The sequence below is a fragment of the Poecilia latipinna genome, unplaced genomic scaffold, assembly GCF_001443285.1.
Source record: "Poecilia latipinna isolate Pla-1442-1.1 unplaced genomic scaffold, P_latipinna-1.0 Scaffold357, whole genome shotgun sequence".
NCBI lineage: Eukaryota > Metazoa > Chordata > Actinopteri > Cyprinodontiformes > Poeciliidae > Poecilia > Poecilia latipinna.
In genome coordinates this window covers 287,462-314,095 of record NW_015112973.1, presented here as the reverse complement: position 1 = coordinate 314,095, position 26,634 = coordinate 287,462, and the positions used below count along the sequence as shown (strand labels likewise).

The following is a 26,634-nucleotide window of genomic DNA, read 5'->3' as shown; positions in this document are numbered from 1 at the left end:
AAATTAAAAGACATTAATTTTTTTAGTATTACAGTAAAATTTAAAGCTTTGATTTCTAAAAAAAAAAAAAAAAACATTTAACATCTAAGATTAAAAAAAAAAAAATGTATGCAGTTTCTGATTTTCTTTGACGTTCTAGTCAGTGAGGGCAATTTAAAGATGTTGGGGGTGTGGGGGGTTTGTCACAGGAACGACGCAAATTTGGACCTTTGGGTTGGAACATACCTTACGAGTTCAACTCGGCCGACTTCTCTGCAAGTGTGGAGTTTGTTGAGAGACACTTGGATGATTGTGGGCCCAAGCAGGTGAGGGTGTTTCAGAAACGGTCCAAACGTCTGAAGGTCTCTGCCGAATTCTTTAGTTTGTCCTTTTTTCCCTCCGCAGGATGTCTCATGGGTAACCGTGCGATACATGCTAGCTGAAGTACAATACGGAGGAAGGGTCACAGACGACTACGATAAACGCCTGCTGAAGTGTTTTGCTCGTGTACTACTCCCAGTCTTGTCTTAATTAGTTCCTACATGTCCACTACAGTAACATTTACGAAATACGTGAGACTATATGCTTTTAACTACAGGTGTGGTTCAGTAAGAAGATGCTAGACCCATCATTCGTCTTCTACACGGGCTACAGAATTCCTGTTTGTGAGACAGTTGAGGAGTACATGACTTACATCCAGAGCTTACCTCCTCTTGACGCACCCGAAGCGTTGGGCCTGCATTCTAATGCCGATATCACGTAAGATGCTGAATTCGTGTGAAGCGCCGTCGCCATTAAGAGCAAGAAACCCTGACGTCTGGACGTGGCTAGCGTCACATTTCTGCTGCATTTTAAACATTTCATAGATATCAGGCAAACACGTCCGCTGAAGTGTTGGACACGATCACCAACATTCAGCCGAAGGAAAGTGGAGGAGGCTCAGGTGCAACTCGTGAGTCCATCGTTTACCACATGGCAGAAGACATGTTGGAGAAATTGCCTGACGACTATGTGCCACATGAGGTCAGGTTTAATCTTTAAGTTTTTGTTATTGCACTAGTTCTTTAATCCACAAAATCTGACGTGTTATTTTCTTGAATGAAGGTCAAAGCCAGGTTGCAGAAGATGGGCGCTCTAAACCCGATGATTATCTTTCTGCGTCAGGAAGTGGATCGAATGCAGAAAATAATCACCGTGGTGCGCACTAGTCTGAGTGACCTGAAGTTGGCTATAGACGGCACTATAATCATGAGCGATGTAAGACTTCTGTTTGGAAATGTTTTTCATTCGTTACCAGCACAAATTCTTTGAAAGGACAACTGCAGATACTTTACATTTCACCTCACTTCCAAAGCATGGGGATGAGTTTCCCGCTGAGCTACGCTTTCTTTCCTAGAACCTCCGTGACGCCTTGGACAACATCTTCGATGCCCGCGTTCCCAGCCTGTGGAAGAACATGTCCTGGGAGTCTTCCACTTTGGGCTTTTGGTTCACTGAACTTCTTGAGAGGAACAAGCAGTTCGACAGCTGGGTGTCTGAAGGCAGGCCAAAAACCTTCTGGATGACTGGGTTCTTTAATCCACAGGGTGAGTTTAATTATGCTGACGCAGATTTACACTGACGTTCTGACTAAATGGCTTAGAAAATATTCTACAGTTATTGTCCACAAGGTGGCAAGAAGAAGAAAGATTTCTCTTGCCAGGATATTTCAGGAAATAACTCGAGTGCAGAACTCCTGAAAACTCGTCATAGCTCACTGCAGCGTATGTCCATTTCGTACCCACATATTCGCTTCAAATTTCTGGCTATACTTACCGTCAAACACTCCATCACTCTGTTCTTTCGGGCAGCTCGTTTCCCCCGCATCTCCCTCTTTTTTCTTTCAGTGTTAAAAAACTATTATGTGATTGGTTGACTGACAGATGCCGACACCCTGTAATGTCTACAGGTTTTCTCACAGCCATGAGGCAAGAAGTAACCAGGGCCAACAAAGGCTGGGCTTTGGACACCGTCACGCTTAACAACAAGGTTTTGAAAAAGGCAAGGGATGAAATCACTGCCCCACCGTCGGTGAGTTTCCTGCCACTTTTTTGTCTGGCAGTCATAGCTGTGAGGAGCAACGACAGCAGGTGTATCTGCAAGGGGAAAAACAAAAAACAAAAAGAAAGAACTAAACCAAAAACTTGTTTGTTATCAACTTCATTTCCTTAACAGGAGGGAGTTTACGTCCACGGTTTGTACCTGGAAGGTGCCGGCTGGAACAGAAAGAACATCCATCTTAGTGAGCCCTCGCCCAAGGTGTTGTTCACACCCATGCCCGTGATCCACATGTTTGCCATCAGATCAACTGCGCCCCTTGACCCTAAGCTTTACAGCTGTCCGATCTACAAGAAATCGAGGCGAACAGACCAGAACTACATCACAGCAGTGGCGTTGCCGACCATCCTGTCACCAGATCACTGGATCATGCGCGGGGTCGCTCTGCTCTGCGACATTACATAGACATAGGCTGCGTCGTCTTAATGCCTTCAAGGTGTTCTGGCACCTTTTTTTCCCCGTTGTTGTTGTTCTAAATAAACATTTGTCTGAAAGCATATTTTACTTTTTGAAAGATTTCATTCATTTAGATTAGGTGGTGCAGTTGTTAAAAAATTACAAGTGAATAAGGTGATGTGGGTGTTTTAGGAACTGCTGCTCTACTTGGAGTTTCACACACAGACGTCTCTCTGGTTCTGTTTCTATGTTTATTCCACCTTCCTGGGGTAGATCTTCAGGCCAAGACCGGCCTGGAAAAGATCCGAGCAGTATTCTAGAAAGCAGTTCTGGAATACTGTCTCCTCTATTTGCAAAATTCTACAGAAAATTCATCCTCAGCACCAATAACATGCTTTTGAGAAGCGTGACTACAGAGTATATAAAAGAGAATCAGCCAGAAGACGAGCAGCTTGGCCAGACGAATTGCTCCCAGGCTCCCAACAGTGTTATAACTTTATTCATGAAGTGTCGGTAAACGTGATGTTGTTTTTTCTTTAAATTTGATCAAATGTTTATTACGTTACACAAGAGCTGTTGTCGGTCAGACATTAAAGTGGAATAAAAAAAAAGAAAAGGTCACACTTGTGAACCACAGTCTAATATCTAATGTTTCAAAAGTTTTAATGTCCTTTAGCTCATACTACGACCACAAAAGTCCACATATTTAATGGCAAATTCTGTAATTGACCACAACAAAGTAATGTAGTGCATTATTGTGAAGTAGAAGTATATATAGAAGTTCAATTTTGTGCCCCTTTTGTGATGTCTAATAGAATAATTTGATTATTTTCATTTTGGGGTGTCAGAGTGCAGAGAGCTAGTTTAGTTTTTCACCATTGCTTTTCAGATTTTTCCATGTAAAGAATTTAGAGGAATCCTTTTTCTTCTCCTTCACAATACAAAGTACTGCATGTTGGTCTGTCACATGTAATTTTCAGTAAAATGTCTTGAAGTTTGTCGTTTTACCAAAACAAATTGTGAAATAGGAGTTTGAAAGCATATTCCAATGAACAGACAGAGCAACGTCACTCTGTTTCAAATACAAAACAAGATATCTGATAACAAGAATGAGGAAGAGGAACCGGGGAAGAAAGGTTTGAAAGTTCCATCTGAAACAAATATCGAAAAGAAGCTATAAAATTTTTAGTTTGTTTGTTTTATTTGACCTTCAAAAATAGCTTTTATTTAGCTTAATGTACTTCCACGGTACCGCCAGTTGATTTCGTGGTTTTCTCTTTAAGAGTTAGGTCAATCCCCACCACAAGGGGGCGACGTATTTATTTCTTGAGGCGGAAGCAGGTTTTTTTTATGAATTTTGTTTTGGTTTTCCATCTCCTAGCTAAAGTGTAGCTTGCTGCTCTGTAGAGCTGTTATTTTATTTCTGATGTTTTTTTCTTTAATTGACAGAAGATGAAGAAGTTCTTTGACGACATTAAAAAGGACATGAAATTTAAATCTGCAGGACCCGGGAAGAAGTTAACGGAAGATGAAAGGCAAATATAACGATTTATTGCTTTCTGCGGCGCTAACTATTGATAAAAAAAAATCAAAAAAAGATCATATGTTTGCTTTCATGTGCAGCTTTTTTATTATCTGTGAGTAGATAAATAATGTAATGCAAAGACGGCGGGAAACGCCCAGCTAACTTTGACCAGCAGATAATCCATCAACAAGCTTAGATCGCTAAATAAAGAAGCCACCTGATAACTAAATACGAAACAGTGCTATCTGTGTTGTAATTAACTTAGTTACGTGTTATAACTCATGGAGGTCTGACCTGAACTCATGACATGTTGGTGATCGCTTCACAGCAGCAAGCCTGCGGTTGCGCCGAGCGGCTCCAGCACCAAGCAGAGTCGGCATGCGCCCAGCGAAGGAGCGCAGATGGCAGGGGCCGCGGCCCTGGCCCGGATCGAGCAGAAGCACCGGCCCAAGGTGCACACCTCCCAGGACGCCATCAGGAACCAGGGTGAGAAACGCACAGACCTGAACCCAGACTCACCTGAACCCAGCTCCCGAGTACCGCTTTGGTTAATACAGTAGAGCTGCAACTAATTATTATTTTAGAAAATAGATGATTGTATTTATTATTCTGATGATTAACCAAATACAAACATTGTCGCATTGATGGGATTTTTTTTAATGTTGCCACTTAAACCTTTTTTTTTATACAGCAATAGAGATACATTTAAACAAATAATGCAATTCCTTTTTAGAACAAAAATAAAGTTAATTCCAGCAATCCTGCCAGCTGCTCACTGCATCCTCTGCTTACAATTAAAAGATTTGATAGGAATAAAATTCATATGTGGTTATTCTTAAATGTCTGTTAGGAAAAAGACTTTGTATCATACTATCCCCTCCAGCCTTTCATCTATTCTTCCAGCCATCTAATGGTCCATCTGTGTCTCTCCACCTCTCTGTTCTTTCATCTGCCAATCTGTTCATCCGTCCTACTGTCACACCATGAATTTATTCTGGATTCTTCCCACTATACTTCTCTCCATTTATATGTTCTTTTACATCTATCCATTTTTATTTCCATCCATCCATCCATCCATCCATTCATCCAACCCACTTTCTAGTTTATTTTTATTTTATTTTGCAACATCCATATTTAAAAAGTAGTTTTTTTTTTGTTGTTTTTTTTAATTTATCCCTTAGCAACTATCATGAAATTTACTGAGAACTCTGTAGATTTTGACATGAAAATGTGGAGATAATCCATGACGCACAAAACCTGTTGTAAAAACCTGCAGAAGATGCAAATATAAACATATTATGAGAAGAGCTGCTGTTATTTAGCAGCAGTCTAGAGTCTGAATTATGATGAGAACTTGCGGCACACACATCTCACAGAGTTGACTGAACTGTGCACAGCTACTGTACACTAAAGCAAACACTGAAATGCTTAGGTTTTGTTTAGTCTTTCAATAATACCAGTTTTCTTTGCTTCACAGTTAAAAGAGAGCTGGAGGCGGAGGCGGCGGCTCTGGCTGAGAAGGACAATGCAGTGACGGCTGAGGTACGTCCAGGCTTGTAGCGCGTTCTTCTTGGTTTTAACACTTTATTTAATGAGCAGAAAAGTAGCTGCAGTTATTGACAGTCATTTCTGTTCCAGGGGTCCAAAGTGAAAGACCCGGCCTGCCTCTCTGTGTCCGGCGTTTACTTCACCTGCCCTCTGACCGGAGCCACGTTAACCAAGAGTGAGAGGGAGGTGCACATTAAAGAGGCCATTCTGATGGTACGTAGCCTCGACTCTTTGAAAGCACAAATATGCCTGAAGTTTTTCCAAGCATAATAAGGTGATTCAGAACGAGATTAGATGTAATCCTGCTGGTGTTGTTGGCGAAACACGCTGTGTGTTTTTACCCTCAGCGCTTTGAGGAGGATGACATCGAGGCTTCTGTCATGATGGTCCACACATTTAACAAAGACAGAGAGAAAGTGAAGGCAGCTGTGGACATCATCAGCAAGTAAATCTTTAATATATTATATTTCATATTTTACCTTATCCATTTTTTTCTGCTACTTCCTCACAAATCAGCCTCTCTTTTACCTTATATATGTTTTTAAAAGCTTATTTGAGCTGACTTTTTTTTTTTTTTTTTTTTTACAGGTATGTTGACAATATATGTAAGAATCCATCAGAGGAGAAATACAGAAAGATAAAAGTTAGCAACAAGGTGTTCCAGGTGAGCTCAAAGCCAACGTTCAGAGCTAGGAAAATGTGAAAAAAAAATGTTTTAATAATTTTTAAACATTTTAAAAATTACTTCTCAATGTGAATTAAAATAATTTTTAAACATTTTAAAAATTACTTCTCAATGTGTTACAGGAAAAAGTTCGTCCTGTGGAGGGCAGTCGGGAGTTTCTGCAGGCTTTGGGCTTTATAAGTGTTATGCTTCCTGTGGAGGGCCAAGGTGAATTTCTCCTGCTGTTTTCATCCCAGTCCGTTAAAAAAAATCTTCATGGCTTTTAGGTTTCAACCACAGACATGTATTTTATGTGTTAGACTAACACAAAATGGTCAGTTTGAGTGAAGTGGAATGAAAAACTGATGTAGAGTTTTCCAAAAAAAAAAAAAAAGAAGTGTTTTCACATTCACCCTTCTTATACTCTGATTCCCTAAAATAAAACCAAAAGCCTTTTAAAAATTCAACTTGTAGAACAGCAACGCTTATTCGGTGTCTACATTTTGTAACCCGTGTTTACGTTTGACGGGGATCAGAGGAGGAAGAGGAGTTCCTGGTGTTGCCGGAGCAGAGCGACGACGCCCTGGAGCTGATGAAGGAGCGGAGGGACCGCCTCCAGAGGGGAGAGCCGGTCAGAGCCCAGCTGGACCGGCAGCCTCAGGCTTTCCGACCGTCTCCCAACGCGCAGCGCTTCGAGCTGCCGCCCGAGTTCTACAACCTGTCGGCAGAGGAACTGAAGAAGGAGCAGCAGCAGAGGTGACGTCACTGCAAAAAAAAAACACAAAACCTTTCCATGTATTTTTTGGGTCTCGTTTCTGGTGCGAATACAACAAAACTGACTTACAAGTAACTTTTCAGCAAGAAATAGGAGCTTGTTTTAAGTCAACAGTTCCTTAGTATTTGTGTAAAAGGTGCTAGGTTCCACTGCTTGTTTTTCCTAGAACTGAACTGGTGGAGAAGAACGCCATGCTTCGCACAAAAGCCATGAGGGAGAAGGAGGAGCAGAGGGAGAGGAGGAAATACAACTACACCCTGCTCAGAGTCAGACTGCCTGATGGGAACCTGCTGCAAGGTCAGCAGCAGCCAGGCCTCAGTGAACAGCTTAGTGTTAGTGGCTGCACTGACAGACATAAAGAGTTACAGCATTTAATTTCCCTTTAGGATAAAAAAAGTTGTTTTTTTTTTTTGTTTTTTTTTTTAATTCGAGCTGAACTGAATTGTGCGGTGTGTGTGTGACGTCTTTTCCAGCCACGTTTTACGCCTGGGATCGTCTGCCGGCGCTCTTTGAATTCGTCCGGGAGTCTCTGGTGGACGGCTGGCAGCCGTTTGAGCTCATCGCCCCCGGAGGGCAAAAGCTGCAGGAGTCTGAGGAGGTCACTCTGGTCGAATGTAACTTGGTGAGTTAGAAGTTCGCGTTGGAAACAAGCGATGCTAAGCACACTTAAAGCTGCAGTGTGTACCTTTTTAAGTAAATGTTTTTTTTTCATGTATTTGCTAAAACTGTACGCATTTCCATTGACCATATAATTGTGCTAATTTGAATTATGAAAATAAATTAATTGATTAATGGAAATGTGTCAGTCTGATTTTCCCTCAGCTCATTTTAACAAAGAGAAACAAAAGCTAAATGCGCTCTGTGCTACTTGACTGGATTTATATCACTCTGGTTTATTTGACCAGCGAGTTAAAAATTAGTTAAGTTTGAACTTCAAACCAGCTTTATCAGACGGGACCTCTGTAGTTCTAGTAGTAATACCTCACCAGCACAACGTGGTGCAAAGTTGTGCTTAGAAAAGGTGTGACTTTTCTAAATTTGAACATTGTAAGAAACTGCAAGTTTTGTTTGGGTAAATTTGAATGCTATTGTTTGTGCTGGATTTTATTTAGGGGTATCAAAGTACTGAGAGCTAAAAAAAAAAAAATATTAGCAGGTTTTACTTGGGGGGGAAAAAGCAAATTAAAACCATGTATCCTGCACAATTATGCTGTGTTAGCTTTTAACATAAAATCCCAATAAAATCAATTTAAGTCTGTGGTTGTAACGTCACAAATATGAGGAAGTTGAAGGAGTATGAACTCATTTTTGTAAGTTTTGTAACTAATTCATCGTCTTGTTTGCTCTTGTTATTAAATAAGGCAACTTGAAGAGGGGAAAAAAAGACAAGTAGGAGAGATGTCTTATAAACGTCATTGTTATTTTTCTTCCAGGTTCCCGCTGCACTGCTCACGTTTGCCTGGGATGCAGCCGTGCAGGCGGACATTGCCGCTGCAGGCGGGAAGATCTCCGCCGCCCTCCTCAAACCGGAGCTGCTGGAGAGAATTCAGACGCTGAGCTGAGCTGAGCGGAGCGGAGCAGAGAGAGGGCGCCCTCTGACCCCTACTACCTCCTCCCTCTTCCTCTCTTGCTGCCGAGGTGAAGTTGCCCCTTGAAGTAGTGCTGTATTTATTTTTACAAATTCTACTTAAAGTTAAAGATAGTAGCACGGGGGCAATTTCACCCTAAGGTATTTGTTTTAAACCTACACCTCTCTCTCTCTCTCTCTCCATGCGGAGACGCAGTCACCCTCCAACTTGTCTCAGCAGCCATTTGTATTAAAGGAGAGACACTACTAACATGTAACGGACATGTTTGTCTATATGTCTCCCCCCCCTCGGTGTCTCGGCTCATTGTAGAAGTTGCATCGTTCGGTTCGGTTCGGTGGTTTAATGGAAGTCTTGAACAGACCGCTTTCTTTCGTCAGTGTTCAACGTGAACTCCGTGTCGACGGTGTGAACTCGTCACGTGACTCCGTAACTGTAAACGCGCGCGCGAGCTCCTGCTGCCTGTTTGTCGTGCGCTCCGCCGTAGCGTGCCGCTCTTTCTCGTGTTGTACAGCAGATTCTGCAGCCTCAGTGGGAGCACGAGACCATTGATGAATCAGAAGTCAAATATTGTTTTTTATATACATCGACCGGACGAACGCGGAGAGATTAATAGCAGTACTTAACGTCACGATGCTAGCTTGTGCATCTTAATAAACTAGAGAAACCTTCAAAAGGTTTGATTAAGTTCGGTTAATTAAAGCTTGCAGCTATGAAAACCGCAAATTCAGTTTCTATCGGCATTGAAGCTTTCAAAGTGTATTTTGATAGAAATGTCTGACTACTAAAAAGTAGATCCATGGATCAGACAGGAAATGAACTCAGTATTTGGTTGGTTCAATCAGATTGTGGTTCTGCTGAGGAAGACTGGGTTGCTTTAAAGCTGCAATAAGTAACTTTTCATATATATATATATATATATATATATATACATATATATTTTTTTCATTTTTGCACTGACATTACACTTCATAAAACCTCAAATCGTCACCAACTGTGGAAACTTTCCACCCTTTCCTGAAGCATCTTTGATTTTGGGCATTTCCACTCTGTCCTCCACACTACAAATCTCAATTCCTAAATAAATTGCAAAATGTAATTTTTTTAAAATGTAATTTTGCAATTTATTTGGGACACAGACCAATTGCTTTGGTCTGTGTCATGTCTTGAATCTCCTCAAATTATTTCTGTATTTTAAAAAAAATTGAGATTTTTCTCAGAAACTGAATTTTTGGGTTTTCATGAGCTGCGAGACATAATTATCAAAATTACAAATAAATGCCTGAAATAATCAGCTGACATGTGTTGGACCTGCAGAGTAAGAGTCTGACTTCCGGAATTTTAAAATGATTTAAGAATAATCTTAAGATTAATTGATTGAGACACACCTGTACTTTAGTTGCTTAAAGCACTTTGAAGGATCATTTAAGACCTGTAGAAAATCAAAAGATGGGTTTATTTTGTAATAATAATCTGTTCGTTATGGCCACTAAGGGGATAAACTGCAATAATCCACAAACTATTATGGATTATCAGTAAAGCTTATGTTGTCTCCATCATTAATTTAGCTTTTTTTTCTGAAATGTGTTTTGTTGAACATTGTGATTCTACCTTGAAGTCTTGTGTTTGTTGAGGGTTTACATTAAATGTATGGGAACAATCACCAAGTAGAGCTGCAACAGTGTTTTTTTTTTTTTGTTTTTTACTGCCTCACCTCACTCCGGTGTCGCTTTTTATTTTCCGTTAAGTTTGAGTTCAATAAGGAAAACAAAAACATCTTCACTCTGAGAAGATTCTTCTCTCTACAATACAAAATATTTAAATAACGCGTTCTCCATGAAAATCACATCTCCACGTTTCAATCTCCCACCTCATAACTTGCAGGTTGGATTGTTTTGCTAATTGGTTGGTGTAGATAACTTTCTATCTCTCATTATTCAGACTGATAAACCATTGTGAATAATTTTAACATCTTTATTTTATGTTACATCCGATGCAGCTGCCAGTCAAAAGAGGAAGATTTTCTGTCCAAATCCTGATGTTTGTGAAGGAAACTCACCGCTTGTTTCTTCACTCTTCCAGTTTTAGCTCGACAACCTGCCACCAACACACGGGTTTCAATATTTGATCAGCATTGTAACCACCTTTAATAAATTATTGAGCAGCTGTGATTTGAATGTCATGCTTTGAGTTGTGCTGTTGCCTGTTCTGAAGAGACCCCCTACTGCGTATTTTTCTTTAATAAAAATCATAAGTCTGTGTGTGTCGTTTCTTTAGAAGAGCCTTCGAGTGAGTGGCTTGTTTTTGTATTATTGCATGAATGGGGGAAAAAAAATAAGGCAAGCATTATTAAGTAATTAAACCAGGTAAATATCTAATCCCACTGGCATTTTTCCAGCTAATGTTACGGGCGAGAGGCGGGGTACACCCTGGACAGGTCGCCAGTCTGTCGCAGGGAGGGATGGATGGATGGACTGGCATTTTTTTTATTTTATTTTTTTTACATATTCGCTAAAACTCACCATGTCGTTACTGCATAAGGAAACAGAAATACACCGCCTGGTCAGAAACAACCAATCAAAGCCAGGCAGAATGACTTGGCGATGCTAATTGTGCTAACGGCAGAGAAACAACTCTCTATTACAGGAAAAAAAACCAAAAAAAAAACGTTTACCCTCCGTCATTGGTGGGCATGCTAACTAGCATTAGCATTCCTGGCAGATTATGTTGTGGGGAAATTGGCTGTAGCCCTGTGGTCTCAAACTCCAGTCCTACAACTTTTGCATGTCTCTGCTTCAGCACACCTGGCTCCAATATTAGCACATTAGCATTAGTTTGACAATGTGCTAGTGAGCTTGTTTAGCCTATTAATTCAAGTGTGTTGGCCAACAAACACATCCAATAATGCAGTTTGAGACCATTGAGTGCGAAGTGTAGAAAGGGGCAAGAGGAAGGGTGTGAGCAACCGAGCTTGATTGACAGCGCCAAGACACTCCTCTCTGAGGGAGCTGTGTATTTTTGCAAATTGCAGTATGACCCTTTTTTTCCCCCACACAGATTATGTCACAGGACATAAGAGTTTTAACAAATATAAAACATTGTTTATGAAAGCTACATACTGTAGTTTTAAATTTTAGACAGAACTTATCATTTAGTAAATTTAACAAAAGAAAATTGGCACACAATAGGAAAAGATATATATAAAAGGTGCAGTAATTTTATTTATGTTTAATGAATTTATCCTGTTCAAGTATTCTTGAGAAAATACAGAAAATACATATATTTATAAAACACCAACACTGTAACTAACTGTACACATACAGACCTCTCTACCCTTCCAATGAAGGCAGCATGAATGAAACCAGTAAGATCACAATGTACAGATGAACCCGGAGCCTCGTTTTCCAGCACTAACTTCTGATAAACTATGTACAATTGGACCAAAAGCAAAACAAAAACAAGACAAAACAGGTTTGTGGTTTCAAAAACCGTGATTATTTGTGTTCTTAACGCTTCTTTTAACATTTATTTCTGCCCTTGTTCCACCTCGGCCCAGGCATTAGTAATAAGACTCTGATAAGTTGCTTTGATTCTTTTCACAATCCTCAACTTTTACTCTCTAAACATCTGCGACACCTTGTTGGGAAACAGGAGAGGCGAACTTCAAAAACACCCAGCCTGGCTTCTGCTGGCTTTGACGGGTCACACAGCTCGAACACTCGAGTCCCCTTTGGATGCAGAATAATGAGTCATGAAGGGAGAGCTAAAGAGGAAGCGCGGCCTGTGATTGGCTCAGGCTGAGGAGAGCGCGGCGGTTTCAGACGCGTCGACTTCCATTGAACAGTCTTCCTGTCTGGAGGGCTTCTCTTTCTTGGGAGCTGCAAAGTCAGATCAAGTTTGGTGTAACTGGAAAACGTGTAAAACTGAAGCGCTCACAGGTGTTCCTACTAGGGCAGGGTGACAAAATCTTTCATTCTTTTTCAAACCAGATCTAGGTTTGATTTCTTTTTTTCCCTATTTTTTTTCTTAAAGAGAAATGACAAAATATTTTTCAAAATGTGACTATTTTTTGTCATCCCTTCCACTCGCTGTGAGAAAGACTTTTTGTTTAATTACAAAGAATGTAGTCATAATAATAGAATAGAGATGCAATATTACCAGAAAATGTCTTAAAATGGAGAAAATTGACTTAATGAGAAAAAAGCTTCAGAATCTGTGGTTCCTTCTTTGAAACAAAGTCGTTTGCTCAAACATCTAAAAGTCTGGCAACTGATAACACTTTTAAAATCAGCATCAAGTTATACAGTTTTATCTGTAAACTTAAACCAAAACAATAACTTCACAACATTCCTGATGTTAATTATTTTTTGTGTTGGGAGTTCTCATTAAATGAATACTTTATTCTTTTATTTCGACTGTTCTCGTAATTAAAAATAAATAAATAAAAAATCATAGCTTGACTCTAATATTGTGTCATAGAGTTGACCTGAATTCAAAATGTATTTAAATAGAAGCTTTAAAATACGCTTGTCAAACAAGATGGCCGCCTTGGGACACCCAAGGAAGCCATTGTTGGAAAAATCCTGATTTTCAAAACAATTGAAACATATTCCTGCTCCTCTCAGGTAACTCACCACTCTGTGTGGAGATAATGACACAATCTTCGTCATAGTCATCCTCAGTGTCAGCCTGGAAACCGTCCGTCTCCGCCGCTTCGGCCTGAGAGAGAACAATGAAGCCACATTAACAGATTGTTTTCCCATCAGGGGGAAGAAAAAACGTGCGGCAGGAGCTTTTCGCTTTTCGGAGGCGTGCCTGCTCAGGATCGTTGCATCTCTTCATGAACTTGGTGATGGACATGCTGCCGGCGCTCCTCCTCTTGCTGGAGGCCAACTGGGCGGCGGAGGCAGCTTGGGGCGTGGTCGGAGAGTTTCCCTGGGATCCCGTGGCCGCCGGGGGCTCTTCGCGGGACTCGTCCCGGGCTCCGGTGGTGAGGTAGGTCCACTTGCAGGGCACTGGGAGAGCGTCCTGGCCGAAGCGGGCCAGGACGTCGGCGTGCACGTACCAGCAGCAGCGCTTGAAGGAGGAGCGCTTCTCGTAGACGGCGTTGCTCTTGATGAGGCGCCGCAGCTGTATCCTGAGAGAGAAGAAAGACGGAAACGTCAACAAGAACGACTACCGGTAAAGCGCCGACGTTTAAAATGTAGTTCAACGCTGCTCTTCACCTGGACGGGACGTTTTCTGGAGGGCTCGGAGGACTGGGCAGCTTAGACGGTGACGACGAGGAGGAAGAGGAAGAGCTCTGCTGGCGATAAAACTCCTGGAACTCGGAGATGATGACTTTGACGCTGTTGGGGTTTCCGTGCAGCAGGGGGAGCAGCTGACCTAGCACTGAGAGAGGATTCACCTGAATGTCACGAAGCTTGTATCACAAAAACACTTCAAGGAACAGTTCACTAAATAATAACCTGACTTATAACAGTCACCAAGCGGTAGATGCAAAAATGTAAAATGTTTGTGAAATATGTTTAATAGATTAAAAAAAAAAGATTTGGTGGCTAACAATTGTCATTACGAGGAGCCGTGTTTGCATAAGACGGGTTTATATTTCAGCTTATTGGAGGCATATCTGTCCAAAGTAACTATTTGATAGAAGAGTAAATCAGTGCAAAAATATTTATATAGATTTAAATTTTGCTGCGGTATTTTTAAGACTTTCGGCCAATTCAGCTGAGCCATCAGCACAAGAAACATTAGATAAATAACTAAGGATTGATTGATACAACTGATACAGCTGCAGCTTCCTTGTTGGCTTTTATTGATGATTTCACTCCAATTATAACGTTCCAGTTATGCAGCTAAAGCTCTATACACTCAGGCTATTTGAACATAGTCATTCTTTTCTTCACAATAATTGTTTTGAAAAGGTTTGAGCTGAACGAGGAAGGAAATCAAACACGTTTGAACGTTTGTGGCCGATTTCACGTCGAAAGGAAACTGCGTTTTAAACTTACGCTGCTCCTCTCTCTGCCCCTTCTGCAGCAGCTCTGCAGGCGTGGGGCTGTTGTCCACAGTGGGCAAAGGGTCGATCAGACACACGGCGTAAGGCTGGAAGGCCTCCTGACCGGCTCCATCTTCGTCCCACACGCAGCCTCTGACCACGGCCTCCAGCACCTTCATCTTCTTCTTGCTGGACATCAGCTCGTCCCACTCTCTGGCTTTCAGCGTCTGACGCAGTTTTTGTTTCTCCAGGTCGCCGCCGTCCTGCGAAGGTGTACGTTTTTTTTGTTTTTTTACTAGTGACTTAAAGACACCTAGAAAATGTCAAGTTTCTACATTTTTCATTTCCTATTTAAAGCGTTTCTTGTCTTTGAATCAAAACATAAACTGGAACGTGTTTGACAAATAGACTAGTGACTCCTTTAAATTAAATCACTGACAAACTCCCCACTTTCACTTAAATAAACGAAAGATTTAATCGTACCTCCTCCTCCAGAGCACCTTCATCGTCTGAGAGGTAGCCATGAGGAACGAAAAAGCCGTCGTCATCGTCGTCGTCATCCTCCCCACCTTCCTCTTCCTCCTCCTGTAAATCAGTTAAGCAGTTGTGAAATTATTTGAAAAAATAAACATTTTCCCCACGTGAAGCTCTCTAAAATATACTCTACGCTGCGATCGGTAGTTACTCAGAATGCAAGCGTTAATTTAAACACTAATGATGTATGAAACACATAATTTACATCTGAGAGAAAACTTTGAATGATGTGCAGTGGAAAAAACTTTAAACACGCTAAAGCCTTCACCACGGATACATCTGCACAGAAACAACTGGAAATCATTTATTTAGGCTTTCAGGCTTTTTACATAAGCTCCATTCACAGGATGATCATGTAATTATGCAAAAAGCAGGCTGACTTCTGATCAACAAACTGCAAATTTGAAACGTTTTTCTTTCCAGGAACTCATAAATTGTGATTTAACTTTTAAAACAAAATGTGGAACAACAAAAGCTACTCCTGTCCACTTACCCCTTCGCTATGAGACAAAGACTCTCCCGGTTCCTCTTCCTCCCATTCTTCATCACTGTCCACCTCGTAGTCCAATAAATCCTGCGGTGGAAGAAAACAGCCGTCACGACTTCTTGTTGAATTCAAATAACTAATTGTTTCTGGAAACCAGTTTCACCTTGTCCTGCCTGAGGGGGCAGCGGGCAGAGATGTGTGAGCTCTTCTTCCTCCAGGTGCCCCAGTACGCTGGACGGTAGTTCTCGTGGAACTGCAGCAGCTTCATCGGTCCGTAGCGTCTGCGGTCCGGAGTGTCGTCCGGTTTGGACGGGTCCAACACTATGCAGTCCCTGAAGGAGCAGAGGGAGGAGAAAACACTGGTTTTCCTGACATCTTTCACTCTGAACAGTCAAATGTGGGGTTTTTTTCTAATCCTCCTTTAAATCTAACTTTTCTTTAAATAAAGTTGGATCATTAAATTGCCAAAGTGAAGTCAGGGTGGAGACATTATTCTGAAGCCAGATAAATTACAATCCACGTTTCTTCTTCAAGTTGCGTAGATTCTATAAAAACGTTTTACCAAAAGAATCCAATAAGCACTTCTGACTCTTAACATCTGTCCATCTTAAAAACAGCCTTTCCATCAGCAGAAAACCACAATTCCCTCAACTTCTCACTCATTAAAGCATTAAAATCTGGATTTGAAAAATAAAATCATCTTCTGAAAAGAGGAATACGAGATTAAAAGTACTAAATTATAATGAACAATTATATTTTATATCAAAAAGACCGCAGGGATACGAGACTCACTCTACTGCTAATGTTAACACACCTGATTCTAATTATTGAATTACTTCAACTCCAGCAGAAACTTATTAATTAACCTTTAAACTGAATCAGGTGTGCTGCAGCAGAAGACATCTGAAACGTGCAGGGAAAACAAAATGTTGAGCAAAACGTGTTTGGGTCAGCAGATCTGGACAGTGATCAAAAAATATAAGATTGAATCATATTTTCAAGCATCTCCTGTAAACCAGCAGCGGACAATGATCATTTTATCAGCTCTGCTAACTCATAACGCAGCCGGTAATAACGCAACATCAGCATTTTTGAAGTCAAATACTTTTGTAAATGTATCACTTTTTAATTTCGTAAACTTTTCCTCCAAATCAAACTTGGCAGATTAAACGCTCCAGATCAAATAAGTCTCTTTAGAAACGTTTAATGGTATGTGCATAGTTAATGGACGTAAACGGGGTTTGGACGACTCGTAAAGTTTAGATTCGAATCACAGCAGGAGAAGCGTGATGAGCAGCTAAAGTTAAAACACACACACACGCACACGCACACACACCGACAGAAACGAGCTTCCTTTTAAGGCCCTGAATCCCCTCAGTGATGTCAGACGCCGTTTTCTCATGACAACTTTAAACTCTTCATTAATGAATTCACTTTGTGTCGGCATCCGCTCATGTGGAGGTTTTACGCGGCCCATCGTGTCACTTCTGCTCATTTTAATCGCATTTCATGAGTAGAAAATGTTGATTCCTAAATAAACTAGATGTGAACTCAAATCCTGATAAACGTTCCATTATTATAATTTAAATGAAGGGCTAAGGATCACACTCATAACTTCAATTTGCTTGTTTGCATTTCTTACAGAGTCTCAAATATTTTTTTAACTTTATAAACAATAAGCGGCTTCATTTAATATTTTGCAATAGTTGAGTTTCGTCTATGCAGTCTAGGGTTCAAACAAATAATCTAGTGATTCAATTCACTCAATTTTTTTTAATAAAAAGGTTCCTTAGAAACTTTTTTTTTAAAATTGCTACTTGTTTTTACTCATCAGTTCTGGGCAGTATGACCTTTGGTTATGTGAGCTTATTTGAAAAAGCAACAGATTATTTAGTCAGCAGAGCAAGAGACGCAGCAACGATGACACTAAAAAATAAAGAAGAAAACACCAAAAAAGGACTTTAACTAGAAAAGGTCCTACAACCACAAAGTCCTGGTATCTACTCTGTCAGAGCGTCTGATTCTTAAGCTACAGATCAAACCCTCGGGATGTAAATGGGTGAATCCGCCCTCATCGTTTTCTGGACCAGGTCACCGAGCGTCTCCGTTCTCACCCGAGCGTGTCCGCTTGTCTGCGTTCGGTGCGTCCCGACCGTCTGGGTTTTTGTCCGATCCAGTCTTTCAGTGCGTTGAGGTTTTCGGCAGGTTTTAGCAAACACCGGTCCAGCTCCTCCAGAACCGAGTCGTCACACTGAACCCGACACAGAGGCGCCAGAGACATGTTCTCTTTAATTTCAAACGGAGCGAACTTCCCACACGCAGCTGCGAGAGTCTGAGGAGACGAGAGGGACAGAAAGCACTTAGAAACAAATTCAGAGTCCAAGAGGGTGATGATGATGAAGATGAGACTCTAAACTGTAATAAAGGTGACCTACTGACCTTTGGGGCCTGCTGGACTTTGGGTTTCTGTAGAAACCGAGTAATTTCTGCTTTCTCAGCTTTTAGACGCTGGAACCAGAAAGAAAACAGTCAAAACATTAAATATTAACCAACTTCATCACATTCGTTTCTACAAAGACCTACATCTTTCTCTTCTTTCAACCGTTTCTCTTCTTCCTTCATTCGCTTTTCCTCTTCCTTCTTCCGTTTCTCCTCCAGCTTTGCCCTGAGGAAGATAAATAACATGAAATTTGTGAAAAACAACAACAAAACAAAAAAAACAAACCCTAACGTGTCTTTATACTTACTCAAGCTTAGACTTCCGCAGCTCCTCTTTTGCTTTTAGCCTCTCTGCCTTTTCCTTCTCTTCCTTCTCCTTTTTTTCTCGTTTTTCCCGCTCCTCCTTTTCCTTCTTCTCCCGTTTTTCCCTTTCTTTCTCCTCTTTGAGCTTGCGAGCCTCTTCTTTCTTCTTTTCCTTTGCAGCTTTGGCTTCTTCCTTCTGCCGTTCCTTCTCCTGCCGCAGCCGTAACCGCTCTTCTTGCTCCTGTAAACTCTGCAATCAGACATAATCAGTTAACCGAAGGATTAATTCAGGGGGTGAAAGAGACACTGAAACTGAGAGTTGAGGAACATTATAGAAAATCTTAAAGCAGAGTTTCTAAAGTTGCTTCCTCTTTGAAATCACCAACTTTTACAGATTTCTCAACCTATTTTTACCATATACAAACATACAATTCCAATAAATTATTAGTTTTTTAAAACAATGATCAAGCATCATCCTGAAAAACCTCCAGTTAAGAACAAAACAAGGGTCGCATCTGCAGCTGCTGTTTTCCTAACAGCACCAACAAAAGAAATATTGTATCTATTGTCACTTTTGATAGATAAATCAAAATGTCTTAGCAAATACCGCAAAATATACAGAATTGCATACAATCTCCAATGCATTAGTGTGTGCAATAGGGTGCACGGATTAAATATTTGCTAGGATATGACATTTTATTTTATGCATTTTAATTTTTGGAAATATGATTGCAATTAAATGTTTTACTGAAGTTGTTCAACATCAGCTGTAAGTCAGCATGGCCGCCATATTCTTACTCACCAGTTTATTTGACTAATTTAATTTTGTAAATGTGGGCATTTACTTTGTAGGGAGTGGAAAATAGGCGATAAAGTCTAGAAAAGCTAAAGTTTTTCCATATTTATCCAGACCTGGAAAACATCAAAGGCAAAAAATATCGTACTTCTTCCAGACTTTCAGGCTACATGTGAACCCTGTTAACCTGAAATGCTAAACCGCCTTGCAGCAGGAGCTGAACTTTACGAAGTCTACCTTTAATGAGCGCCTCTTGATCTTTTTCTCCTCTGCTGGTATCTTAGGGGTGGTGGGGGTCTTTGGGTCCTGCAACGGGAGAAAAAAAAAAAATTTTGTATGGGGTAGTTTTACTGGCAAAAATCAAAGCTGAATGAATTCTAGCAAGAACAATAATGGCAAATAAGAAGAAAATTTAGGCACTGTGCTCTTTTTTAAAAAGGGGTTTTTGGTTATTATTTTTAGACTTATTTTTCAAAATGTAGAAAGTAAATTAATATTTAAATACATTTTGGTGATGCCAAAATAATTTCTTAAAAAAATATAGAAAATGGCAAACTACACATCTATTCAGTCCGATTTTTTTTTTTTTTTATCAACAATTACACAGTAGAAAACTGGGATAATCTGCTGCCATGCTGGTTCGTACTTTAGGTGTAGTGGTTGGCGTCAAGTCGCCGGTCTTGGCGTTTTCTGGTGAGCTCTCGGACATGGAGCTGGCCGATGACGGCGACTGTGTCGACTTATTTCCCAACTCATTTTGCTCCTCTGGCTCGCTGTCTGAATCCTGAGTAGTAGTATCCAGCTGGGAGACGGATGTGGCGAGATCTTCCTCTTCTTCTTCTTCTTCTTCTGCCTCTTCGTCAGTAATTAAGACGAAGTCTGCAGTCTGTGTTTCAGGAGTGTCAGTAACATTCTTGTGTTTCCCAGCAGCCTCTGTTCTGTCTTTGCGCCGCTGCTTGGTTTTCGCTGCGGGACGAGAAGCGGCCGGCGCAGGGGAGCCGTGGCGCTTTGCGGGGGACGATTTGTCGTCGTCGGTCAGGTCGATGACCGCTTTACTGTCCGAGGACGCAGAGGAAGTGGGGCACCTGCGTCTCAGGAAGCCGTCCAGCGGGCCGCGGCCGTTGACCAGAGGCGGGCCGCTGCGTTCGGAGAGAGGAGACGACTCGTTCTCGTTCTGCGTGTCTGGGTCTGCGGGTCCGGGGCAGGAATGGGTGCAGGGACGCTTCGGCGGCTGGTTTTCTTTAGGTTCGGCATTCAGGCGCTTGAACGGGAGACGAGCTGGAAACAAGAGAAAAGAAAAGAAGAAGCAAAACAAGAAGACGGTTACAAATAAATTATACTGTCAATAATTCACTGTTAATAATCTGCAGTTGGCTCACTAAATGAATATGCTCAGCTTTGCATCAATTACAGCAACCTTTCTTTTTTTTAGTAGAAATGCAGAGTGCCTGTTTTCACTGATAATTTTTTCCAGTAATGTAAAAAAAAAAAAATATATATATATATATATATATAAAAACATCTGTGTCTTATTTTTTACAGGACAAAGTTAGTTTAATTTTTAGTTAAAGTTTTTAGTAAATTTTAGTGTTTCTGATCAAACTGATTTATTATTATTAAACCAAGATAACCTGAGCAAATACATAAATTGATCAACTAATTATTTATTTTAAGTAAAAAATAAAAATCAAGTGTTTGTGATGACTGGAAATTGGATTTAGATCTGGACTTTAACTAGGCCAAACCCAAAACCTCTCTTTTGAGTTTTTAAAACTTCAAGCTGATTGGTGTCGGTGGCTTTTGGTGCCTACATTTATTTAAACCCAGGAATGAGGTGTTGTTCTGTCAAGATCATTTTGGTCAATCCTTAGCTGTCAGGCGGTCTTATTAAAATGACTTCATTTTTCCTAAAGGCCTAACTTGGATTCCTGATTTTGGACTGAACATGTTTGTCTTTTCTTTTTACAGGACAAAGTTAGTTTTAGTAGCTTTTTCCCCTGAACAAATGATGTATTAATTCAGAAACTACACTATTATTTACCCAATTGATCTTGGTATAATATTACAATATTTTGATGATGTGAAAACATTGTATCCTGGCATAAAAAAGGCAGCAGAAGCCATGGGTAGGGAATGAAATACTTTTACACAGAACTGTATTTGTAAGATTATTTTTGGTTGTTATTACTGCAATGGAATACAAATCTATCTGACAACTTTTCTTGAAAAGCTTTTCAATTTTGGTCTTCATGTTCGAGGATGCATGATGAATAAATGCAAACAACCCCATGTCACTTTTACCTTGAATAAGTTTCTTGTTGGCATTACTTGATTTGCAATCCATGCCTGAAAGAAAACAGCAGATTAGAGATTAATTGATGACATGATGAGCTAAGACTACACAGGTTGTTACAGTGAACTGATAAACATGTCACATTCAAGGAAATGCCACCAAACAATGGTTTCCAACAACTTAATCATTTGTCTGTTTACAGTAGACGTGCATCCATGATTAAACACTTTCTAGAAATGCAAGTGTGTTGAATGTAAAGGCCTGTGACGCTGCATTCATAAATCCTAACCCTGTGCTCAGAGTACAATATGAGGCTGGATGTAGTGGCCGTGTTTGGCTCGCTCTCCCGCCAACCTGTGTCTCAGTCGGGCTATGGAGGCCCAACCGGATCGAGGCTGCAGAGTGAGCAGCACCTCGGGGTTGCCAGGTAATGTCTGACTGTCCCTCAGACAACTGGAAGCTTTGGAAAACCCACTCTGAACATCTGTAGCCCGCTGTGGTGTAACAGTCCGTAAAACGGACAGATGAGAAAGCAAAAACAAGAAGTGAGCTTTGACAGCCCACTTCAGAGAGCAGCTTTGATCTTACGTACTAGCTTTGAGCCTGCCAACCATGCTACACGACTAGCTTTGCATGCTACTTTAATGACACTAGCCAGACACTGTGCTACGCAACAACAGACTTAGCCATCATTGCTATTAATGTAAAACATCTTCAATAGAAACTGTTGACAAGACAAAGGCACGGCGTGGCGCCACTTAAATGTATCCTATAAGACAAATAAGGTTAAAAAAAATCATATTAGTATTATGTTAACAATCATGTAGAGGGCAGCTGCTTCCAAGACAGCAGCAACAGATTTATGACCCAAACAAGAGCTTTTTCATGAAATGATACAAGTACAGTAAATACATTTGAGCATACCCGATACTGGTAACGCTGACAAAGTTACCATAGTGCAGCAGAAGCTGGAAATATTACACCTGTAGTCCCTTTATTTAATCGATAAATTACAATTTTGAAAAAGTGACTCGCTCGTGGCACAATAGATAACATTTCTGCATGTTTTAAGTGTTTAAGCTTTTAAGACAAGGTATTACCTTTTCTGTGGGGAGTCGATACTGCCAAATGTCCGTCCACAGATGAACTTTCCGCCGCTAACATCCCAACTACTGACCCGGGGCCTCTTTCGTTCACAATGTTCTGTAGTTAAACAACTTTGACACACCGACAAGAGCAGCGTTAACGCCCAAAAGGCCCCCCACTGGTTAGTAAATATCAAGTTCTTATTTACACGTCATACGATCTTAATTTATTTCACATAAGCATAACTAAAAGTCTTTCCGCATCTCCTGCGTTCTCCCTCTGTTCACCCCGCCGCTTGCCTCGCGCTCCCGAGTCGGAATTGGCGGGAGTCGGGTCCGTCCATCAATAAGCTTCGCTGATTGGTCGAAATCAATTCTTGGCTCTTCCAGGGTACGTTGGATTTGTGCACCTGCTTTGCCTACTTACTCCAGCGTTCTCTCGAAAACTTTAAAATCTTGACATGTAGATGAGGATACGCTCAAAGTTTTGTGGATTTCAAGATGTCTTATTAAGATAATAAGGGCTGATCTCTTAAAGTCAATAGAGGTGAATCAGAAAATGTAAATTATGTGTACGCTATCCGCATAGTACTGAACGCTCCTTACCAGCAACCAAAACATGTCACATAATTTTTTTTTACAGGAAGCGCGTTCCGGCTGATGTTTCGAGTTAAGTGATTGGCCACAGAGCTTGACTTTATCAATAAAGTCAAACTTTATTGCAGAAGAAGAACGATCGTCGTGTCCGCCATACTGTGTGTGGCAAAATTTGCTTTAAATGCTAATAAAAGTGTGAAAAACATGTCAGAACAAAAGAAACAGAACAATTGCAATTAAGCTAAACCAATTTAGATTGAGACTTTTATATGACAGTACAAGCAATGATAATGTTTGAGAACGATTTTAACATCTGAAGGTCAAACTAACCTAAATTAAGCTTTCTTTAATCTATTTTTTGAAACTATGCCAAATATACCAAAGCTATACCAAAGTTGAATTTAATTTTAATTGCAATAATTTAAGAATTTTATTTCAGCTGCCTTTTCAAAACATTAAACAGAACATTAAAAATGACATGAAAATTAAGAAAATTCAACAAATGCTTAAAGATAATTCCCAGTATTATTTATTTTTTTAATGGTTTAATTAATGAAAGTCTTGCTTAATGTTAAACAGAACAGCCTGGTACTTCTAAACCCTCACAATATCACAATACCACTCGGGCAAGCACAATTCCAATATGTTGAGAATGACCGTATGTTAGCAGAAATGCTAGTCAATATGGCGGCGATTTGACCATGGACAGTGTGTTGAGACAAATGATAAATTTTGTTACTAAATTGAAACGTATAATTTATTTCTAAGTAAGGACATGTATGAAAGCGAGATGAATAAAGATATGTGTGATATTAATCTAAGATTATAATTCTTCTAATGGAACTTATTTAAATAAAATAATAGTTTTAATTATAATATCTTGATTATAAAACATACAGTTTTGCTCAATTCAGTGAGAATTTTTGGTTCATGTTTTCAAAAGTTTTACAAGAGTTTCTTAAAATTGTTTCCAGTTGTTTATGAACTGGGTGGAGACGGAGGAACGTAATCACGCTGTAGTCACGCGTTTTCCGTTTACCGCTCGCGTGAATTCTGGAAACTGTAGTTCTCTGTTCACCGCCCCTGAAAGGGCCATGTCAACAGAGAGAATAGTATTAAACTACAAAATAATACACGGTGCAGCACAGTCGCAAAGCGTTTGACTGGGGTCGAAAAAGCGCATCCTGATTGTTTCGAGGATCCCTGGATTTGTCGACGGAAACGTGAGGAGAAACATCTAAACCTGGTAAAAGTAGCATTTATTTGAATAACGTCTTGCATCCACGTCATGGCCGGAAGAGTTTCACTTTTTTCCGCTATCAGACAATTGCTCAAACAAAGCAAATATGTAATATAAACAGATAATTGACGCTCTTCTTTGCTCATCGTGGTTGGACTCCTGTACCAACAGAGCGAGTTAGCTGCTTTTTCATTCCTGCTATCCTTGCAGCGTGAACATTAGATAACTTTGAATGGGTTAGATGAGTGCACAAGTTACTGCTTGGTTGTAAAATTAGTCACCAGTTTGACCAAAGTCGAAATGGGCAGAAAGGAGTTTCTCGCTGATTGTATTTAGACACATTTTTAATTATATAAAATATACAGCTCCCTTTAAGACGTAAATATGTGTTCCTGAAATTACAGTTATTGTTGTAATTACTGTTGTTGAACAGCATAGCATGCAAATTGATAGTATGAATAATTATGAATATATTTACTAATTCACAGAATTATTAAATATATATGAATATTTACATATGTTGTATCTGTGTGTTCCTGTTATTTAGGAAGGAAGGGGAATTTCAACATGGCAGGTTTGTGTTTATGTGTTAATTCAATTTTTATTCCTATATGAATTCCTATTCGTGGATTAATATTAATCTATATTCATGGATTATGTTTTCATTAATCCGTGAATAGGAATTCACTCCCCACCCAAAAAAGGGAGTGGATTTCTATTAATGGATCGATGAAGATATTAATCTAGAAGTTAACGTTTTCCTAACTTTTGGATTCTTAAACAAAAATGCAGTAGGAATGACTGTGAATCTGTGCTTCCTCTTTTAGAGCGGGTAAATAACTTTCCTCCCTTGCCAAAGTTCTTAAGACTAAAGCCATGCTTTTACCAAAACATCGATGAAGAAATCCCTGCAACTCACAAGCAGCTGGTGCAGAGAGTTTACAAGCTTTGGATGAGTAAGTAGTTAACGCACACATTTATCATAAAGAAAATGTTCTTTTTTCCTTAATCTCAAAATCACTCACTTCCTCTTTCCTCCGACCCTCCCGCCTTTTTCCCCTTCTGGTCTTCAGTGTATTCGGCCACACTGTGCATAAATGTCATTTCATGCATTGCTTGGTGGGCTGGAGGGGGAAGTGCCACAAACTTTGGTTTTTCTCTGCTCTGGCTCCTTCTCTTCAGCCCCTGCAGCTACACATGTTGGTTCCGACCGCTCTACAAAGCTTTCAGGTAAGTGGTTTAAATCCTATCAAAACATGTTGGTTGTTAGTAAAAGCTGCGATTAAATCAGGACTCGGTGTACGCCTCAAGTGTTTCCACACCTCTCGAACCTTTTCATGTTGTCGCATTGCAACCACAAATCTCAATGTGGTTTTTACTGGGATTTTGTCTAATATTTGTATCTATTATGTCACTGACCACATGCTCTGTGCTTGTTGAAGAAAAGCATTGCCACAGAATAACGCTGCCCCCACCATGCTTCTCTAGGTGTGTTCAAGTGATGTGCAGCGCTAGGTTTTGGGGGGTCTGGTTGCCTCGCATGGTGTTTTGTTTGGTACTTACAGATATTTTACACTTGGTCTTGTCACTCTTTTGTTCATTTCGTGCCAAATCAAGATCATTAATGCTCTTAAAGGGCTGGTTGTGCCACAATGAACCGATAAAACCTGTTCACCAAACTGTTAAAATATCAATGAATTCTTAAAATTAAATAATATTATTGAACATCCTTTCAGTAACTTCAGGATTTTGTGATTCTTTTTGTGATTTTTGGCTATAAAAATCAAAGGGTTTGTGGCGCTAATTTGGAAATATTTGCACTTATTTATGACGGTAAACGCAACTTTTTATTACTCGCTGCACAGATCGTGGATTATATAATCTGACATCAGTTAAAGCTGAGGCAGCTGTTTAGTACAAGTAAGAAAGTTTTTGACAATTTTTGAGAATAATATGCAATAAACTCCCAATTATGTATTAGCGCAACAAAAGAGCAGGGATTTGTTGATTTTGCATGAATTTCCATGATAACTCTCAAGAAACTGAAGGGACTGATTGATATAATTTGGCAGTAAAGAGATAAAAACTGCACTGATTCGACTGATAACATAATATTTAAGCACACTTGGTGTTTAGTGCAGAATCCGGAAGGCCACATACAAAAAAAACCCAGATTAAAATATCTTGACGTTTGCAGTTGTAATATAACAAAATGTGACACCCCCCCCCCCCCCCCCCCCCCCACAAATAAATTCCTTTTCAACCACTATTTTTTTTTATTTTTTTTTT

At 40.1% G+C, this 26,634-nt stretch overlaps 4 protein-coding genes and 1 long non-coding RNA gene across 6 annotated transcripts in view; 3 read left to right on the top strand and 2 right to left on the bottom strand.

The window, feature by feature from the left end:
* Nucleotides 1–2,572, top strand: part of LOC106949680 (dynein heavy chain 8, axonemal) — a 42,356-nt gene extending 39,784 nt beyond the window's left edge. The window contains exons 85-92 of the mRNA XM_015036104.1: nucleotides 189–305; nucleotides 385–486; nucleotides 578–738; nucleotides 846–1,002; nucleotides 1,084–1,236; nucleotides 1,376–1,565; nucleotides 1,928–2,049; nucleotides 2,194–2,572. Coding sequence (XP_014891590.1) covers nucleotides 189–305; nucleotides 385–486; nucleotides 578–738; nucleotides 846–1,002; nucleotides 1,084–1,236; nucleotides 1,376–1,565; nucleotides 1,928–2,049; nucleotides 2,194–2,481 — 1,290 coding nt within the window. The 3' untranslated portion in view covers nucleotides 2,482–2,572. The remainder of the gene's footprint in view (nucleotides 1–188; nucleotides 306–384; nucleotides 487–577; nucleotides 739–845; nucleotides 1,003–1,083; nucleotides 1,237–1,375; nucleotides 1,566–1,927; nucleotides 2,050–2,193) is intronic.
* Nucleotides 1–9,625, bottom strand: part of LOC106949683 (uncharacterized) — a 13,237-nt gene extending 3,612 nt beyond the window's left edge. The window contains exons 1-2 of the long non-coding RNA XR_001425427.1: nucleotides 9,537–9,625; nucleotides 7,924–7,926 (exon numbers count right to left, since the gene is read on the bottom strand). This is a non-coding gene — a long non-coding RNA (uncharacterized LOC106949683). The remainder of the gene's footprint in view (nucleotides 1–7,923; nucleotides 7,927–9,536) is intronic.
* ubxn6 (UBX domain protein 6) lies at nucleotides 3,817–8,958 on the top strand. 2 transcript variants are annotated; one of them, XM_015036107.1, is made up of 11 exons: nucleotides 3,817–4,007; nucleotides 4,329–4,483; nucleotides 5,475–5,539; nucleotides 5,636–5,758; nucleotides 5,893–5,990; nucleotides 6,134–6,209; nucleotides 6,353–6,437; nucleotides 6,746–6,965; nucleotides 7,151–7,281; nucleotides 7,458–7,606; nucleotides 8,418–8,958. In XM_015036107.1, exons 1-11 carry the CDS (start codon nucleotides 3,925–3,927, stop codon nucleotides 8,544–8,546), a joined length of 1,314 nt encoding a protein of 437 aa, XP_014891593.1. In that variant the 5' UTR covers nucleotides 3,817–3,924; the 3' UTR covers nucleotides 8,547–8,958. The 2 variants fall into 2 exon arrangements, with proteins under 2 accessions (XP_014891593.1, XP_014891592.1); XM_015036106.1 differs by having other exon boundaries at nucleotides 4,326–4,483.
* A 2,142-nt stretch (nucleotides 9,626–11,767) lies between the features above and the next one.
* On the bottom strand, nucleotides 11,768–23,046 carry chaf1a (chromatin assembly factor 1, subunit A (p150)). The gene is made up of 16 exons (XM_015036105.1): nucleotides 22,524–23,046; nucleotides 21,432–21,476; nucleotides 19,777–20,408; nucleotides 19,368–19,436; nucleotides 18,340–18,584; nucleotides 18,176–18,257; nucleotides 18,032–18,100; nucleotides 17,707–17,924; nucleotides 15,756–15,924; nucleotides 15,599–15,679; nucleotides 15,055–15,156; nucleotides 14,585–14,834; nucleotides 13,796–13,961; nucleotides 13,386–13,707; nucleotides 13,205–13,289; nucleotides 11,768–12,448 (listed from the first exon to the last, which is right to left on the bottom strand). Exons 1-16 carry the CDS (start codon nucleotides 22,585–22,587, stop codon nucleotides 12,363–12,365), a joined length of 2,685 nt encoding a protein of 894 aa, XP_014891591.1. The 5' UTR covers nucleotides 22,588–23,046; the 3' UTR covers nucleotides 11,768–12,362.
* A 1,160-nt stretch (nucleotides 23,047–24,206) lies between these two features.
* scamp4 (secretory carrier membrane protein 4) overlaps nucleotides 24,207–26,634 on the top strand; it is a 10,860-nt gene continuing 8,432 nt past the window's right edge. Inside the window, exons 1-4 of the mRNA XM_015036102.1 lie at nucleotides 24,207–24,351; nucleotides 24,893–24,919; nucleotides 25,173–25,301; nucleotides 25,419–25,575. Coding sequence (XP_014891588.1) covers nucleotides 24,913–24,919; nucleotides 25,173–25,301; nucleotides 25,419–25,575 — 293 coding nt within the window. The 5' untranslated portion in view covers nucleotides 24,207–24,351; nucleotides 24,893–24,912. The remainder of the gene's footprint in view (nucleotides 24,352–24,892; nucleotides 24,920–25,172; nucleotides 25,302–25,418; nucleotides 25,576–26,634) is intronic.